General features: G+C 35.7%; 1 protein-coding gene across 1 annotated transcript in view; it reads left to right on the top strand.

The window, feature by feature from the left end:
• The window catches only part of GRM8 (glutamate metabotropic receptor 8), a 316,661-nt gene that overhangs the window by 189,201 nt on the left and 109,478 nt on the right, over positions 1–17,982 (top strand). The window contains exon 7 of the mRNA XM_058804561.1: positions 4,654–4,854. Within this exon, the coding sequence (XP_058660544.1) occupies positions 4,654–4,854 (201 nt within the window). The remainder of the gene's footprint in view (positions 1–4,653; positions 4,855–17,982) is intronic.

Below are 17,982 nucleotides of genomic sequence, written 5' to 3'. Positions count from 1 at the left end.
CTAAAAGATTTGTTCCCTAGCACTTATGAGAAGGGACAAGATCACAGAAGAGTTGGTGGGATTGTGGACAGGAAGGGGGAATACAGGCTCTAGATAAAAATCTTTCCTTGCCAGTGACAAATCCATAGTTAAGAGATTCTTGGCCCTCCTCGTCACTGCTCAGCAAATGGTTCTCACTGGATGAAGGACAAGACATGCCAGTCTAATATTTTGTTTACTAGGATACTATTCCTACTCACACTACATCCTCATACTAGCTGTCTCTACTCTTATAAACTATGGAGGCCTTTTCCTGTGTCCCAAAGCTCTCCAGTGCCCAAAACTTTTCTCAAACCCTGCACGATCAACATTGTTCCAATATGAAGCTCTAACCAGCTGTAGTATACAAGATCCTTGACTTCAGTCTCTTGTTTTCAAGTAACATAAATTAAGATTTTTACTAGATATATGGGATGGAATCTAAAAAATATCAAAATAATCAGGAGAGATAATGTAGGCTGCATGTACATGAATTGCTTCCAATAATACTAAATGGAAACAGATTTGTGAGACAGAAGGAATGGGATTGCTCTGAAATGTTAGGAAACCAGTGATTTTCAGAAAAGGTGTAGTTAAATAAAAGGTATTGTTTTCCCTTTATGTCACAAGTTACCAGACAGGTATATCCATTTGCTTTATTTAGTATTTTTTATTTTCTTAAGAGAAAAATTACTAGGAACTTTGCTCTGAAGTTTTCCTTTGTCAAGGACTTAAATGTGTGCAGAAATTATTTCAAGAGCTTTAAGATTGTCATTAACAATAAGTTTTCTAAAACTTGGATGAATTATGCAACATTTATCACCTACCAGGGTTATTGCCCTTCTGGTGAGATCAGCAACTTAAGTTTTGATTGTTTAAGTTACTTATTCCTCTCTCATAGGTGATATCATCACCCATGTATGAATTCATTACCTCAGCTATCTTACATTAATCTTTATTTACTTACTGCATGATCTTGAATTTTCAATGAAGATACATTTAATTTATTGTTGTAAAGGCCCAATTTATCTTGATTATGCTCCCTGAAATCTCTTGATTCCCAATTCACACCCATGGGATTTACAATACCACCTGCTTCACCTTCTTTGCCCTCAGACTAGTAGCCCCAGTCATCCCTGTCCACTTAATCCATGTCTCATCTTCCTACTATTGTGTTCCTTATCTTTCCCTGCAATAGCTGAGTTACACCATCCTGAGCAGGATTCACATTTATTCCTGTAGCATAAGAAATGCAGGATGAAAAAGGGGAAATGAAGTGCAGGTATGGAGGCAACACCTCCAGCAACAGTCCAGCTTGTCACTCTTGCTCAGGAGCTGCAAGAGTACTGTAGCAGCTCTTCCACATTTACAGGCTTTGTGGGATCATTCCTCTGGCTTGCTTTAGGGTTCCCAAAAGAGGTTTCCAGTGGATTGATCCAGGAACAGCTGGCATTTCCTGGGCTAGTGTCATGATAGCATTAGTACTTATGTCTGCATACTTTCTTCATTGGTTGGAGAAAATCTTGACATCCTGCTGATGTCAGGTTTGCACTTTTCAACGGCTGGATTGGGAGACCTGCTGGAAAACACCATGGCACATTTCCCTGGATTTCTGTTGTCTTGGAGATCAGGAAAGGATGGTCAGGAACTGGCAAGCCCAGGTCTCATCTGTTTCTCCCAGTTCTCATCTGGCACACTGTCAGACCATGGGTTTGCCGACTGCAGGTTTGAGAACTGGGAGAACCTTCTCATTCTTTTTGATAATGACGCAGCTTAAGCAATTTTCCAGAGAAAAAACTGTAGGATGAGAAATGGAAGTGATCCTTAAGGAAGCATTAAAACATTTATTTTATGAGGTATGAATTTTTATGTTCCTTCCAGTCACCAATGTGTGTAGAAACATGCCTTGTAGAGCTGAGAGTCAAGCTATAAATAAACAACTATTACTTGGCATACAAGTCTGAAGAAAAATTATAATCATGTCTTCCAATCAAGTAATATTATATCTGTAGGAGCTGACCATATTTATGGTTTAGACAATATGCATCATTTTGTTGCTATACATGAACATCTATTTACAGCAGTGCAGTGTAATTTAAGTTGATGAGTTCTTTCCATCCTTATAAATTGTTAGTTTAGATGTTTGAGAATTCCAGAAAGAGAAAATGAAAAGTTAAGAAGAAAGTGCTTTTTTTGCTGTGATTTTTAGTGTGGCAAAGTGCAGAGACTCCTCTTTTCTATTGCCTTCTGTGTTTAACTGATTTAAATATTGTAATTCTGTGATGGTCCTTACCCCTTTGTATGTATAGAAACACATTCAGTCCCAATAAATTAGGTTTTTCCTCTATAATTTATGCAATAAATTAATTTATAGTAGCATATCTGTGAAGAGTGAAGGTAAAATCTCATGCCATGGAAGAAATTTGTGCAAAAATGTTTTATATGTATTTAACTACAGTATAACTTAGGGAAGAATAAAACTTTTTTTTTCCCCTTTTAAAATCTGTATCACTTAGTGCAATACACTTTCTTAAGTGTTTGCAACATTTAGTGTTTTATGACTTAGAATTTATTACAGAAAATATTTCTGCTCTGTTTTTCACCAGCTCCCCACCCCTCAGCATATACTTATATCCATTTATGTGATGGGATTTACATTCATCTTGGCACTAAAAATGAATCTCCTTTTCACTCCTCCTGTCCTGCCCATGCTGTTTAGAGAATGTGGAAGCTCTGGGAGTGCATCCAGGTTAGACTGCTCGGTGCCTGCAGCAGTTCTGTAAACTCTGTCCTTCTCTTGTCCCAGAGTCCTTAACAAGGCAGGAGCAATTAAAGGGGAGAGCATGAGCTCTACCCATCATTTGCTGTTGGAAGGTAGTTCCCAAATGAAATAAGTCAGTAAATTTGTAAACTAATTAAGCTTCATGTTTTCCATCCTTCATGTCCTCTTTTATGTCTGGGCAATGCACTGCAACTAATTGTGTAATTTTCAGCATGTTCAAGGAAAGATTTTTCCTGTTTGTTTATTTGCAGTACAGTCGCATTATTCATTAATTATTGTCATTCATTACAGAGCATGTCTTAAAAAGTGTCTGTAAAACTGCTTGTACAAATCACAAATATGATCTCTGCCTTCCTCTTCAAATGGTTTTTAGCTTTTCAAGAAGTAGTGATTTTGTGTTTTTTTTAACTAATCCCTGAGGAGAAATAATAGCACACCATGATTTTTCAAGGCTATCTATTGCTTCCAGTGCTTAGGGGTGTTTAAAGCACAAACCAACACTGCTTGTCAGATTACAGATTTGTTCATATGTTATTACTGTAGTGCAAGATGGAGGTACTGAAGTGCAGCAGACAAATAGAAGAAAGGTTTCTGAGTATGCTCCTGGCTTTTTTCCCCTGTCATATGTGCTTGCATACCTTGTCTAAAGAAAGATCTTGTGTCCACTATATTTTCAGGCACAAACTGTGTACTTTTATAAATTTGGACTCAGCAAAATTGATACCTTGAACTGATAAAATCCTGTGTTTAGATATAAAAAAGAAACAATAAAAAAGAAAATAGAGAGTTAATATTTTTAAAATTTTGCATAAACTTTTGTCTCATTTCTATATAATCCTAGATAATATGATTGGATTATTTGCAAATTGAATGAGTTGATAACCTGGTAGATAACCTAGGTGTCTGTTCAGTTCACTGTAGCAAAAGGAATTTCACAGTATGTTTCAGCAGGGCAAATTTTGCACCAAGATTTGCCAATCACTTTTTCCCTGGAAAATGAAGATTTGACCATCAAATCAGCATCTGAATTTCTATTTAGGACATGGTATTTCATGTTGATTCTTTATTTATAAAATAATTTTTCTGATCATTCTATTTAACAATTCCACTAAGTAATATCATCTATTAACATAAAACTTCTCTTGTACTTGGACATAGATGATGAATTTTGGCAATCCTGCAGAATAAAAATTATATGATGTATTGATTTGCTCTGTGCTCCCTCTAAAGGATAAATGTCCCTGTAGGAAACAGCAAAGAGTACATGGTTCTCCATGTGAAGTGTTATTCAATAGTAAATACAGGAAAATGTTGTAGAATAAGCAGTTTTCACCATGGAGACAGATGGTCACATCACTTGGCAAGCACTCAGCTTTTTTCCCTGAGATGTTTAAATAATGTTTATCAAACAATAGGGATAAAAATCAAGATAGCCTTAAATTTATCTAAAACAGAACAGCAGGCTGCTCTAGAACTGTCCTATAAATGACAATAAACAGCTCTTGAATGAAAATCAATAATGTGGAAAGAGAATTTTTTTACTGTACTGTAGAAATACATATATCTACATATATTTCTCTTGTAATGAAATGCTCTGTCCTTTTTCCTAGCCCAGAAATCAACATACTGTTTACATACCTGGCAGAGTGTACAATGATTAGAGGGAAAACCAGATGGCCATATTTTCCCTTGTCTTGTTTATTTAGATGATGGATCGAGGAACCCTGACTTTCCCTGTCAATCCAGCTGTAATTATTTACATTCCAGTGTGAATTTTTGCATGCAAGTGCTCATGCAGGTACACACTTGTGCACACACCAGTAGAAGTAAACTCTTTTCTCTTTCTTCCACAGGCTTAGAAAGAATTGCGAGAGATTCAGCCTATGAACAAGAAGGAAAAGTTCAGTTTGTCATTGATGCAGTGTATTCCATGGCCTATGCCCTGCACAACATGCATAAAGATCTCTGTCCTGGATATATTGGTCTGTGTCCAAGGATGAGCACGACTGATGGTAAAGAACTGCTTAGCTATATCCGGGCAGTAAATTTTAATGGTAAGTTACATGTACTCTTTATTTGCCCCTCTCTTCTTCAAATGTTCCATAAGTGACCAGTGGGGTTTTATTCTTTATATAGGATACTTTAAGGCACAGTGGAAAACAGGATTAGAAGCAGTTCTCATTTAATCAGAACTGTGAGTTTTTCCACCTGCTCTGAAACCTCCAGTGTATTTTTCATCTTAACATTTTTCATCCTAACATTAAGCTGCTCCCAAAAGAGGCAGATGTTAAAAATATGAATCTGTCGATCAAAATATTCCAGTGAAAAGCTGCTATTATGGAAACAAATTGAGGACTCGTACAATCTTAGTGACAGAGTAAAAATAATTTGACAGTGGTTGCTTATGTGTTTGCAAGAAAAAGAATTTAAAAAATACCCTTTTCAAAATCTCCTTCTAAAATTAATTAATAATCTCCTACATAAGTAAATTGTGAAATTGCTTTTGATTTACATATTTAAATTTCAATTAAAACACTCACTAGCAGTTCCAACCTCTTTTCCATTTCATTATTTAATTGTTTTTGACTCGGTAATTTAATGAGCTTTAACTCTTTTAACTCAACAACTATGTATTTTTAAACAACACTACATAATATTCTGTGGAGCTGGGATCTGCCTGCTGGGGAAATGTAGTTACAGATGCTTATGCTGTTAACAGTAGAGGCCAATAACAAACAGGATTAATTGATGAATATAGATTTGAAATGTGTAGCATGTACTTTGTGGTGAAATAAAGTTGCCAAAACCCTAAATTGTTTCATTAGAAGTAATAATTATTATAGGCAATATTTGCCGTTATTTTACAGAGAAATGGAATGATGTACTTTGCCCTGTTTTGGTTGGGATTTTTTCCTTACTTGGTGGTAGTTCATGTACTACACATGCCTTCTGACTATGCAGAGAGAAGCACTCTCTATCACAATTCATTCCAATGACCTCAGCTGCAAGCAGTTTTAAAAAAAGCACAAGGTCATTTTGAATTTAACTTCTGAGTGGAAGCTGTTTTTGCTTTAGGTAATACACCAGACCACTTGGTGGATACAAATGTTGATTATAGTTCACAGTTTTTTCTTTCTATGCAATTTTTATGAAAAGGGAATCCCTGCCTCCAGGAATATAAAGTTAAAAGTCTAAATGAGTCTTTAGTGATTTTAAAGAACACCTGGAACACAGAATGTTGCTGGAAAATGGGAAATATTGTGATGATGGAAAAGGTAGGAAGCATATTGTAAGATTTGCAGTGATAATTACCTACATTTCCAGTAGATGTTTTTCTGGGTCTGTGTTGTTAAAGCATAAAGTGATCTATTTTCATTTGGTGAGCATGAAAGTTTAGCATAATAAGATAAGCTGTACATTTTTATATGAAAGCTTCCACTCCCTAGATAATTGTATCTCATCAATACCTGTAAAAATTTCTGTTGCTGACTCTACATATGGCAATAAACAGAGATGGAGGCATTCTAGACTAAGGAAAATGTATTTGATTTTGAAACAGTGATTTACTGAAAGAGAGGGGAAAAAAATATGAAGAAAAAGAAACATTTATTTGAAGTTATCTTCCTGCCCCATGGGATATATTAAATATTCCCCATACTAGGCCAGTCCACATTATGTACCAGTGTACCAATTTTTTGGGTGTGTTGTATGCCCAAACATTTTATTTTCTTAGTCTTGCATTCAGAGGCATAAGAAGAAGATGGTCTTAAACACTTTGCCTTTTTGTATCAATCCACAATTCCTGTTCTTCAGGGCAGCACTGCTGCTGTGTCTGACAGAGGTGAATATTTTACATAGGTTACAAGACTTCCTGTGCTGGGAGTAAACAGTAATGCTGTGTGATCAGTTTTGATGTGCATCCTAGCCTCAATCAGTAATAATGTCTTATATTAAAATTAACTGATAATTGAAAGGAAAACCTTGGCTTTCTTAGCCATTCCAGATACCATTTTTCTACCCTAGCCATCATAGGAGCACAGCCCATCTGAAGCTGTCAACGATCTTCACCTACTCTAACCCTCTGCCTGGTTCAGGATCAGCATAATCAGGTTCTTTAGGACCATGCCCATCCAGGTTTTAAATAGCTGCAGGGGTGGAAAATCCTCCAGAATTCTCTCTGAGTAGTCAATTGCAATATATAATCAATTCCACAGTAAAAAAAAAATATAAAGAACTAACTAGCATTTTTGAGACAGGCAGTTTTTTCCTTTTCTTCAATATTAATTTCTTAATGAGATCCTACCCTTATGCATATTAAAGCAACTTCTCACCTCTGTTCAGTGTATCTGTCTTCATTCATGTGGTACTGAGTAGGTTCAAGTCCAGTTAATATGCTGACACATTCAACTTAGTGGTTTTCACCTCACAAAGTGGGATCTCTGTTCTGAAGAACCTCTGTCTTATGGAGGGTATTTGCAAGGGTGAGAAAACCCACATTTTTCTGTTTATTGAAGAAACTGATTTGCTTTCCATTAAAAGAAATCCCTTTGAAGAGTATTTATTTTTGTTTACTTAGTTTATTTTAATTTAAAAATTATGAAGATTTGCTTCCCTGAAGGATTCATCTGTGTAATATTCCCTTGACACTTTCATGACTGAAGGGTGATCATAACCACCAGTGCATATTGAAATGATGTGATTGATAAGACATTTGTTTCTCTCTTTCACTTGTATGCTAAATGCAGAAAATCTCATAGTTCATAATGATTTTAAATTGGAGAGAACTTGATTGGTAATAGAAAAAAAGAAATTTATTTACACAAGATGTGAGTTACTGCTGAGTAGATTCCTGTTTTACTGTTGCCTCTGTTTTTCACAGGAGAGCTAGAAAAGAATGGTTTCTAGACTCGATTAATTTTCATTTATAATCAGCATTTAAAAATTAATTTAATTTAGTAGGAAAAGAAACTTCTAACATGTAACTAGTACAGCTTATTACTGTGTATATCTAAAGTGTTTTCAAAAGGAAATAGAAAAGCAGTGTTCTGAGATATGGCAATACTTAGTACCTTGGGTTCTTGATGGTTACTTTCAGTAGACCATAACCAGCCCATCTCTTTCTTTGGTCAATGAATATATTATTTGATCAACTTTTAAAAGTTTCATGATTCTGTTAATCTTTCTTTTTCCCAGGCAAATAGTGAATATTATCATTTAAGATGTTCTTATTTTAATAAGTTGCCATATTTGAGAGATTTTTCCTATCACTCTTTATATCCAAATGAGATATTTATGCAAAACTGGTATTTCATATTTAAAGTTTTGTAAACAGAAAAGTTTTTCTGTTAATTAGATTTATAAATGGTGATATGCACAGTAGGGTAATTGTGACATGATTCAATATGTTCTCCCATCACATTACTCTAGTGTTCTCATTCTATTTAACTTCATTATTCTGTCTACAAAACAAGCTGGTGTTTTATAAGAGTTTTTACCCTGGCAGGTGCTGAGTGCTTCATGAGAAGTGTTCTGTTGAATTCAACATAAGTGCTCATCAGTTAACAGGAACAGGACTTGAGTATACATTTGCAGTGGATGGAAGTATTTCAAAGGTGGTTTTGTTTTGATTTTAAGAAAAAGATTTATCTTTGTACTTCCTTCCAGACAAAGAATTACAGCATGGATACAGTGCTATTTCTTGGATGGGAATAATGCTCTTTCCCTCCACCTCTTTTGTGTGTGTTTCTCTCTCCTCCCAAGCTCTCTCTTTATAGGCAGTGTAGAGTAGCTGTTTTTTGCCCACCTTTAGTCATATATTTGTATTTATATTTACATTTACACAATTTAGAACTTTTGGGGATATAAATAACTCTAACAAAATGTATTTACAGATATAAAATATGAGTTTTAAACTTATAAAGGTAAGGGCAGCACTTGACCTCTACTCACGTACCTGAAAAGAGACATTTTATTTGCTTTGGTGGGCTATTTTTCCTGGGGAGTAATAGAGATACTTGAAAATTTGACTTTTTTTTTATACAAGCAGGGATAATAGAGAATGAAGTAGATAATAGGTGGAAGCACTGACTCCACTCTGCCATGAGTGCTTAGGTAAATGTTGTCTGCTTCTTCAGGAGGTCACTGCAACATCACTTCTCTCTCCTGGTGAAGAAAAGACTTGAAATATATTCTGAGTGTGCAACCTTTTCTTTGGTCTCCTCTGGACAAAGTACAGCAACTATGTTGCTTTCTCAGATTTTATGACAAATCCAACATAACACTGGAACAGGCTGCTTAAAAAAAGTTGTGGAATCTCCATCCTTGGAGACATTCAAAACCTGGCTGGACACAGGCAGCCTCCTCTAGTGAGCCTGCCCTAAGAAGAGGGGTTGAACTTGGTGATTTCCATAGTTCCCTACCCACCTTGGTCTTGACATGATCCTATAACATTACCTGGACTTGAAAGAAGGAAAATATTATCACCTAACCCCACTTTACAATGTTTTGTTTTATTCTTCCGGAACTAATTTCATAGTCTGAGTGGACGAGAAAGCCTTGCTGTTATTTGTTTTTTAGATATGTTAATTTAATGCCTTTGAGGAAAGATTAATTTTGGCTGAACACACAGAGACACACTGCAGCATTAACCCCATTTAAAAAGGGAAAATCAAAAAAATTCATCCTGAAATGGCAGAATAATACCAGAGAATGAGAATAAAAGAACAGAAGCTAGCAGGCTAATTCAAAATAAGGTGTCGACTAAAATAAAAATTAATGATCATTCTATCACATTGTAATTTTTTTTTTTTCTGAGAAGATAGCATCTATACACAACATTTAGAGAAACCCCAGAAGAATGAGATTTTTCATAAAGAATTTTGAAGCCCTAGAGAATCATTATTGTGGAATCAGCCGTTTACAAAATTAATCTTCTTCTGCTATCTTTTGAAGTTGCTAAGATATCAATCTATGCAAAACTCTCTTGACTTAATATTCAGCTCAGACTGTTTTAAATGTTTTCTTCAAGAAAGCTGACACCTCTCTATTCTTTCACTGAGTACAAAATTTGCATTCTCAAATCATTATTTATCATTAAAACAGAAGCTTCAAAATGGTGCACTTTCAGGCTGATAAGTTTTGACGTTTTTTGAGGCATTAAGCACAATGGAACTAAACGTCCCCCTTAAATATACTGGTGCTATGCTCCTCACTCAAGTTTTTAAAATTCCTCCTCTCAAGTCTACAACTACCCTTAGAGAAAAAAAACCTTTTAAAAATAGTTTAAATTGTGCACGTCTTGCATTTTTTTGCAAGTTATGAGTTCTTATAGGCAGCTCATAATTTAGAACTTTTTACTGTCAGAAACACTTAGGATCATAGGATGCCACTGGTACTGGAATCTGATAGGGTCAAAAAACTGTCTGAGTATGATGTGAGATAATAGCAGATGAGTACATCAGATATGGATAAATAAGATTAACAATGAGTTGGGAAGGGCAGAATGCTGCTGACCTTACTAGGACTCACTGTGGTAGCAAATCTAGTTTCACTAATCTGTACTGTGTTAAAAAAATAGATACAGCTTTCAGTTGCAGAAGTGGGAGTGGCAGGGGGAATGTCTGCTGGAGTTTTATTAAGATCTGTGATGTTTTTTCTGTCATACCTACATCACATGTCAAAATTCTATGTAATTTTTTTTTTGAAAACTTGGGGGTACAGAGAAATGTTTGAAAACATGGCTAAAGCTTAAATAGACAGAGACCTGAATTCATAAAATTAAATTCAAAATCCTTTGTATGTGCTTTTGCCATAGTTTCACAGGTGTTTGACTTGGTTTGCAAATGCATTGGGAACTAAGGCACACCACTTGTAACAAAGAATCCTGATGTCCAATTTCCTGAGCCTTTATATTAAAGAAATTAAAGAGCTGTTACTGGTGTTAACTTATTATTGGGAATTAACAGGGAATGATTTCAAATAAATTCTGCTTTGGCATGCTAATTATTTTAATGGAATTAATCCAGGTGGCTGTACAAGAAACTAAAATTGCAGAGTGATCTGAATCACTCTTAATGGATTTAAGTAATGTACAGCCATAATGTAAGCAGGCTCAGCAAGCAGAGCTTGGAGCTGCTGTGATTCTGAGGTGCACCACGAGTCCATGTGATTATAATCAGTGATTAAGAAAATTATTGGTGTGAAACTAGAATGTAGAACCTAAAAGCAAGTGCAATTTATAGCTGTGCTTTTGCTTATGTACAGATCTTAAGTACTGATTAATTGAGCAATATATATGCTCCACATACAAAATTCATGATGCAGAACTTGACTGAGGTCAATTATGTTTTGAGAAACAAGGTCTAATTCATAAGGTATTTTAATAATTAATATGCTAGGGAAGGTGATGAAGGATTTACTCTCATTACTCAATGAAAATTGATTTGCATCTCCTGATAGGTACGGATATCCAGATATATCCTTTCTACTATGATCAGGTGAAAAACTCAAGCTGTAGAAAAGAGGCTGAAAAAAATTAACCCTTGTCATTCCAAGCAAAAAAAGTATCTGAGTGCAAAGAAATTGTGGGGTTTTTTTTACCCTTTAGTCTGTGTCAGAGACAACAAAGTTTCAGTTCTGCAGCATTTTTAAGCCCTTCTGATATCCTTATTTTTTTAACAGGAATAAGGCCAGACATGTTTTGAGGAAAATGATACCTTGGAAAGCTTCTTAACTTGAATATTTAAATTTAAAATCTCTTCTTAAATCTATCAAATCAAATGAGAATGTTTGTACAAATTTCTAATTTTCTCCACTTGTTGATTTATGGCCTGTTTGGTAATACAACTGCTCTGCAAGCCATCAGGACAGATGTGAGGGAAAATATATTGGTTTTAATACCTCTGTAACTGAATAATATGAGCCTTTTTGTTTCCTTGCAACATTTTCTTAAAAACAAAATAAGACACATTAGAGAGAATATAGAAGAAAAAAGGAAAAAAGATTTTGTTAATGGCATTTGATAGTATAAAGAAGCTGCATTTTAAATCATTTATGGAAAAAGTGATCTATCTGTATCTAGTAATGGCCTATAAGTGACAAACTCAAAAATAGAGTAATTATTTCGGAGGGTCACTGTCAGTGAAATTATCTTGATAAATCTTACATTGTAATATAAAGAGAAAAAAATTTCTTTATATTAAAAGGAATGGCAGTGAAATCATGTAGGCTAAATACTGTGGCATAGGAATTACAGTGAAGAGAGAATAATTTTAAAGCTAATAGACATTACTGGCATCATCAGATGGCACTATTTAGTTTTTCTGCTCTAGGGAGATGTACTCAGCAGTAATCAACCAAGTTCAGGTGCATAATCAAAGGAGTATTGGATTCAAGAGCAAGTTATTTGTGTTAGACCCAGTTACCAGATGTGATCTTAAGCAAAACTGGGGAGAATCCAAGGAGACTCAGCAAAGTATTCAAGAGGAAAGAGGCAGGATTCAGTTCATCCCATACAAGCCAATTGGCTTCCCTGTTTCAGTGGTTGGTGAATTCCAACGTGTCTTGTTCTTCATATAACTGGGGAAGGCTGGTGCCTCTCAGGGCTACCTGAGAGAACCTGTCCATTTGCATTTAGGCACCATGGACACTCATCTCTTTCTGTGTTTTCTGCAATTAAAACATATCTAATAGCATGAAATATTAAACAGTGTGTCTTAGAAGCTTCTCCAACCCAGAAAAAGAAGTATTTCTTATTCCTTCTGAGTATTAAGGTATCAAATAATTTTGGCAACATAGCATGCTATATTTTATGTTGAAGAGATTGGACCCAAAATGTTATGTCTGTTCCTGCAGTGCTCTTTTGTATTTGAATTCTAGGTACATGCTAACTACATATCTCTTTGTAACATTTTCCCACGTGTTTTAAATTAAAGTGGATAAGGATTCAGAGTTGCTCAAGACATTTGTTACTAGAATTTACCAATAAAACAAACAATAAAGAAGAAGAGAATCGATCTATTCAGACTAAATTAATCAAGGAAAAATGTTAGAGGATGATTGCAATCATTTTATCTTTAATCTGTGATCTTGTTCTACAAGCACAACCACATTCAAAAACCACAGCAGACAGAAATTGATTCTAGTTGCTACTGTTCAGAAGTTACCAATGCTTGGAAGAATTCAAACCCAATGAGCCAACCTGAATACTGTGAGATTGTGAGTATTTAACTGAATTGAATTGACTTACTCTTCTCATTTTACATTCTGCAATGTAGCAACATCATCAGTTTGCACAAATATTACTTGAAAAGTGGATATTAAATTTTATCTGTTCATTAATTAGTTGAAAAAAGGAAAAAAGTCTATATTCTAACCAGAAAATCTCAGAAATATTATGTTTATTAATACTAGGTTTATGAGGTTTCAACCATACTGTATTTGATAAAAAATTTAGTGTTTCTTTTATTTGGTCTGGAATACCACTGTTCATCAACCATACTGGACACCAGCTATAGAAAAGTCATCATTTAACAAGCTCTAAAGGATTCTTAAAAAGCTAAGAAAACCTAAAATCTAGGTGAACTACCAAGAAAACAGATAGAAAAAATGTGCATTTAAAATTACTTATTTTTATTGTAGGTATCATTTAGCTACTTAGATGTGGCTCTGAGTTTGGGCATTGCACTTCCTGTATACTGGAAGATGGTTCCTAAGAGTTTGGAAAGCATCCTAATAACGTAGTGGGTACCTGAGCTGTCTGAGGAATTCAAAATATCTTGAGATTATAGATGTGCTCTCTGCCATATGTTTATTTGCAGGAGTAGAAGAGCAGCACAGTGCATTTGTTCTGGTTTAGGGCATATTTAGGGAGGGAACTTTCAAAGGGGTCCCTCTAGAAAGCAGATTCAAGCTGCCCCTTCCACAGCCAGTTCAGGAGGTAAATCTCCTATGAGAGAAGTGGAAAAAACTGTTTATTTAACAAAGTATTCACAAACATGAGAAAATGAATAACACTAAACAATGGAACTCCTCATTGTTCTGAAGAGCTGGCAGATTCAGAGAGGGTCCTTTTTGTGGGCTGTAGATCGGCACATTCAGTCTCTTATCAGTCCCTCCTGCGCTGGAAAATGCCACATCCCGGCTCCCGTGTGCCACAGGTGTGAGCTCCGGTGTTTTTCTGGGTTTTCAGTCCAGAGCAGGGGCAATCAGTTCCAAGAAGAAGACAAGCCACATTCTGGGAAACTCCTCTGCCTCAGCTAGCTACAAAAACTAACTAAAAGCAAAGGAGAGCTCTTTCCTGCTGTCTGTGCTGCAGACAACATGCACCGAGAGAGAGAGAAAGCTGAAGCTCTTATCTCTCTGGTTTTGAATACAGCTGCAAAAATATTCTGCTGCTTTTCCTGCTCCACCCTTTCACTCTCCAATCTAATCTTAAAAGCAGGAAACTCAATATCTAGCATAAGCAAAACAGACAACTGGGGATACAAACATCCTAAAATCACCCTAAGACACACAGCAAGAGATAGTCCTTGACATTCACTAAATGAATATTTCCCTGTGAGCTGTATGTTTTTCAGTGGAAAGAAAAGGGAGTTTGTGCTTACTTGTGGCAGGCAGAGGATAGAGTTTGTACAGACTTGGTTGAAAGGAAGCAGCCATATATCACCCATGCACTGTACTCTGCTGCCTGCTCAGAATTTCTTTTCTCTCAAGGTTTGCCATACATATACTCATCAAACTCTTTACGATGAGAAAAATTGCAAAGTCTTATGTATCTTATGGAGACCTAAATAATAGATTTCTTTCTTTCTTTTAACTGTAAGGCCAAGGAAATAGATACAATCACAGAAGATACATTATTGCTCAGCCTGAACTCTAGCAGGATTAGTGTTTGGTTTTCCTGTGTAATTCTTCAGCTACCCAAGGGCTACCCTGGACTTGCTCCAATATAGCTTGATCCTGATTTGAGAGACAAAAATGTATTGGCAGTGCTCCTGTGTCACACAAAATCACATTTTATAAATATATCCCTAGGTAGCATCAAGTCACAGTTCATAATATGGACAGTTATGGTAGCTGTGTCCCACTTTTTTGGGATGATAATTATGCATTTTAAGAGAAGGCAAAAATGATATATGGAACCTCAAGTCATCATCTGCATGCAGGATATGCAGCTACAGGGCAGTTACACTCCTCAAAACATGCCAGACTGTACAAACTTGAAAGGCTTATTTAGTGCAGTCTCTGGTGTGGCTCTCCAATTCCTACCCAGAGATCTGAAGAGAAAGCCTCAGGATATTAGAGTCCACTGCTTATCATGTTAAAGAAAAACAACTAAGGGTGCTTGAAAATAATCCTTATATTGACATACAGCCACTGTGGGAAGGTTTCTGCCAAGCCAGCTGGCTTTTAAAGGCTCCAGCTTTTGATAGTTACAAATTGTTGTATTGATCCTCCTTTATGCATGGACTAATTGCAGCTCAGATACTGATAATTTTTTCTGTTTGTCACTTTCACCGTTTTTTACCAGCAAGGGATATTGTTTATGCACAATGTGCTTAGGCAAGGTTTCTTTCTTCCCCGGGCATAAAATGCACATTGTTTTAATAAGTTTCTTTTTTTTAATGAGTGAGTTCTTCTAAACCTTGTATAGTGAAACAGAAAATTCTGAGGAATGTGTAAAATAAAGAAAGTAATTTTCAAGCAGATGTTCCTAAACCCAAGTTGTTAACTCAAGTTCCTAATGCATACATCAATTTGCAGAGCAAATATGAAGGGATAAAATGTGGTTTAGACATAGGGCTTTAGTGAATCATTGCATGGCACATAGACACAGCTGGCTGTTGTGTTTGGGCAGGGCTCCCTTGTGCCAAGGTAACAGCAGAGCTGAGCTGCCTCCCTCAGCATCCAGGACCCCTGTGAGTTTGTAGCTGCATTTTTCTTGATTTCTGTCCAGAGAGGAAAACTCAGATCAGAGAAATAGGCAAAAAATAAGTGTGCCTCTCCCTCTTGGATCCAAGCTGCAATGTGGGTGAAGAAGAAGCTGTGTGCCTCACTGGTTGGGCTGAGGAGCCTCTGAAAGGGGAAGTGTAAATGCTGGTACTTCAGAAACTTAAAGATGCAAATTGGTGCCACATGGACAGTTCTTAGATAATGAAATTCAACTCAGATGTTGGTCACTGAAAACGTCATCTGGAGCCCTTCCTATTGTTCCTTGTCTTGTAAAAATGTCATCCTGTTTTATATAGATCTTTTCAGATTGTGAAGTCCTTGGAGTCTGTGATAACACAGACCTTGTAAATGTTGATGTATAGTGGCTAAATGGGAGGTGATCAAAAAAGGGAATAATTTTCATGGGGTTCAGTGTCTTCCGAGATTACACATAGATCTTTTATTAAGGATCATATATGAAAAATTAATACAGATCTGTCCACCTTTATTTTCTTGGTTTTGTATGTCCTTCTGACACTTCAAAAGTTGTAAAGATGGCTATAAATTCTCCTAGATTTTCTTCCTTGCTACTGATAAAATTGCTTCTTTGTCCTCCCTCAGAGATCCATCTGTCTGAATCAATAACAACCAGATCAATGAAAAAAAATTCTGAAAATTTAAAGCTTTTATCTTCATGGTGCTGACTTGATAATGGTTTCTAATGGAATATTAAATAGGTATGAGCATACATGTTGGTATGAATTGCTGGACAGGTATGTAACAAAAGGTTTCTGAGTAGGGAAATGTTGAAGGATGATGAAACCTGACAATAATAGAAGTCTGTGGGAAAAGCACTGAGGGTGAGAACAAATGAACATGATTCCTACAGAACAGGGTCAAAAGCCTGTGCCTGAACCATATGATTTGTTGCTAGGAAATAGAAAGTAATAAGGTTTAGGCACAGAAAAACAGAAAGGCTTATAACTTCAGTAGATTGACACACTACAAATATTGAACAGTACATAGATTAGAGACAAGGACTATTTCTATGGTATTGCTTTTTTTGTTTTTCTCCATGAGAAATAATAGGAACAGTACAGACACATGATGATGTAGGTGATAAAAGGTGCAGTTTTTCTTAGTGTTGTGAAAGGTCATAGCAAAACTACTATGATGGGTTTGCCTTATTTTGTGTGTGTATTGCAACTAGATAACGTGGAAGAGGGGACAAGAATAGAAATGGAATAATACAGGATCATAGAGTCTTTAGCTATTCAAATAGCCAGTGTAGGAATAGAATTCAATTTATTTCACATTAGATGTGGTGAGTGCAGCTGTCTACACATGAGCTAGTTGGTTACAGAGCTTTTAGAGTGAATGGTGAGAAAGTCATTTACTGGGGCATGGTTTGCCTCATCATTTAATTCTCTAAAATATGCCAGATGAATTGCTCCGTATAGATGCCTCCAATGACAACAGAGAAAATCTGTAAAACTCTGTGAGTTATCTATTTCCAAAAACAGGTGAGAGGACTGCAATATTACTCTGGTTTTTTGAGAAAAAATGAGCTGAAGGACAGAATATAGGAATAAAGTGGTGAGTTTTAATTGTAAATCACCTGAAAGATGTCTACCAAAAAAAAAATAGATGGCAGGAACTTAGAATATGTGCAAAAGTCATATCATAACACTACTTTGCAGAGAGATATTAATCTAATGATCAGTAAAAATACAGTAATAATAACCATAAATTATATATCAGTAAAATTTGACTATTATTTGTGTCTGCTTTAAAAGCAATCACAGGAAAAGCAATCCCCATGGAATTCTTCCTTGCATGCATAGAAATTGTATAGAGTAATTAAGACATAACCAAATGCTAAAATCTCTTTACAGACAAAATTGTTAATCTTAAAGAAGATTGTTTAAATGCATCTTGTGAAACAAGATTTTAAATTATACCAGTATGAAAACACCTTTAAAACTGAAAATAATCTGCCATTTGCAAAGCTTACAAAGGGCTGGGAAGATGGAAAAACAATTTAGGAAAAATAAAAATAAAATTGGTTATAAAAAGCCTACCAAAACTGGTAGGAAGAACTGGTGGATAAAAAAATGTAAATGCAGACCTTTGTGTGTCTGTAATACACTTAGAAAAGTAATTCTGACAGTAAGTGACAGGGGTTGACAAGGTTGGGGAACTGAGCATTAAACAAACAAAAAAGAAATGTTTGAGAGCAAGCAACAGTACTT

The sequence above is a fragment of the Ammospiza caudacuta genome, chromosome 5 (genome assembly GCF_027887145.1).
Source record: "Ammospiza caudacuta isolate bAmmCau1 chromosome 5, bAmmCau1.pri, whole genome shotgun sequence".
NCBI classification, from domain to species: domain Eukaryota; kingdom Metazoa; phylum Chordata; class Aves; order Passeriformes; family Passerellidae; genus Ammospiza; species Ammospiza caudacuta.
Note: the sequence above shows the minus strand (reverse complement) of the source record. Positions and strands in the feature narration are given on the sequence as shown.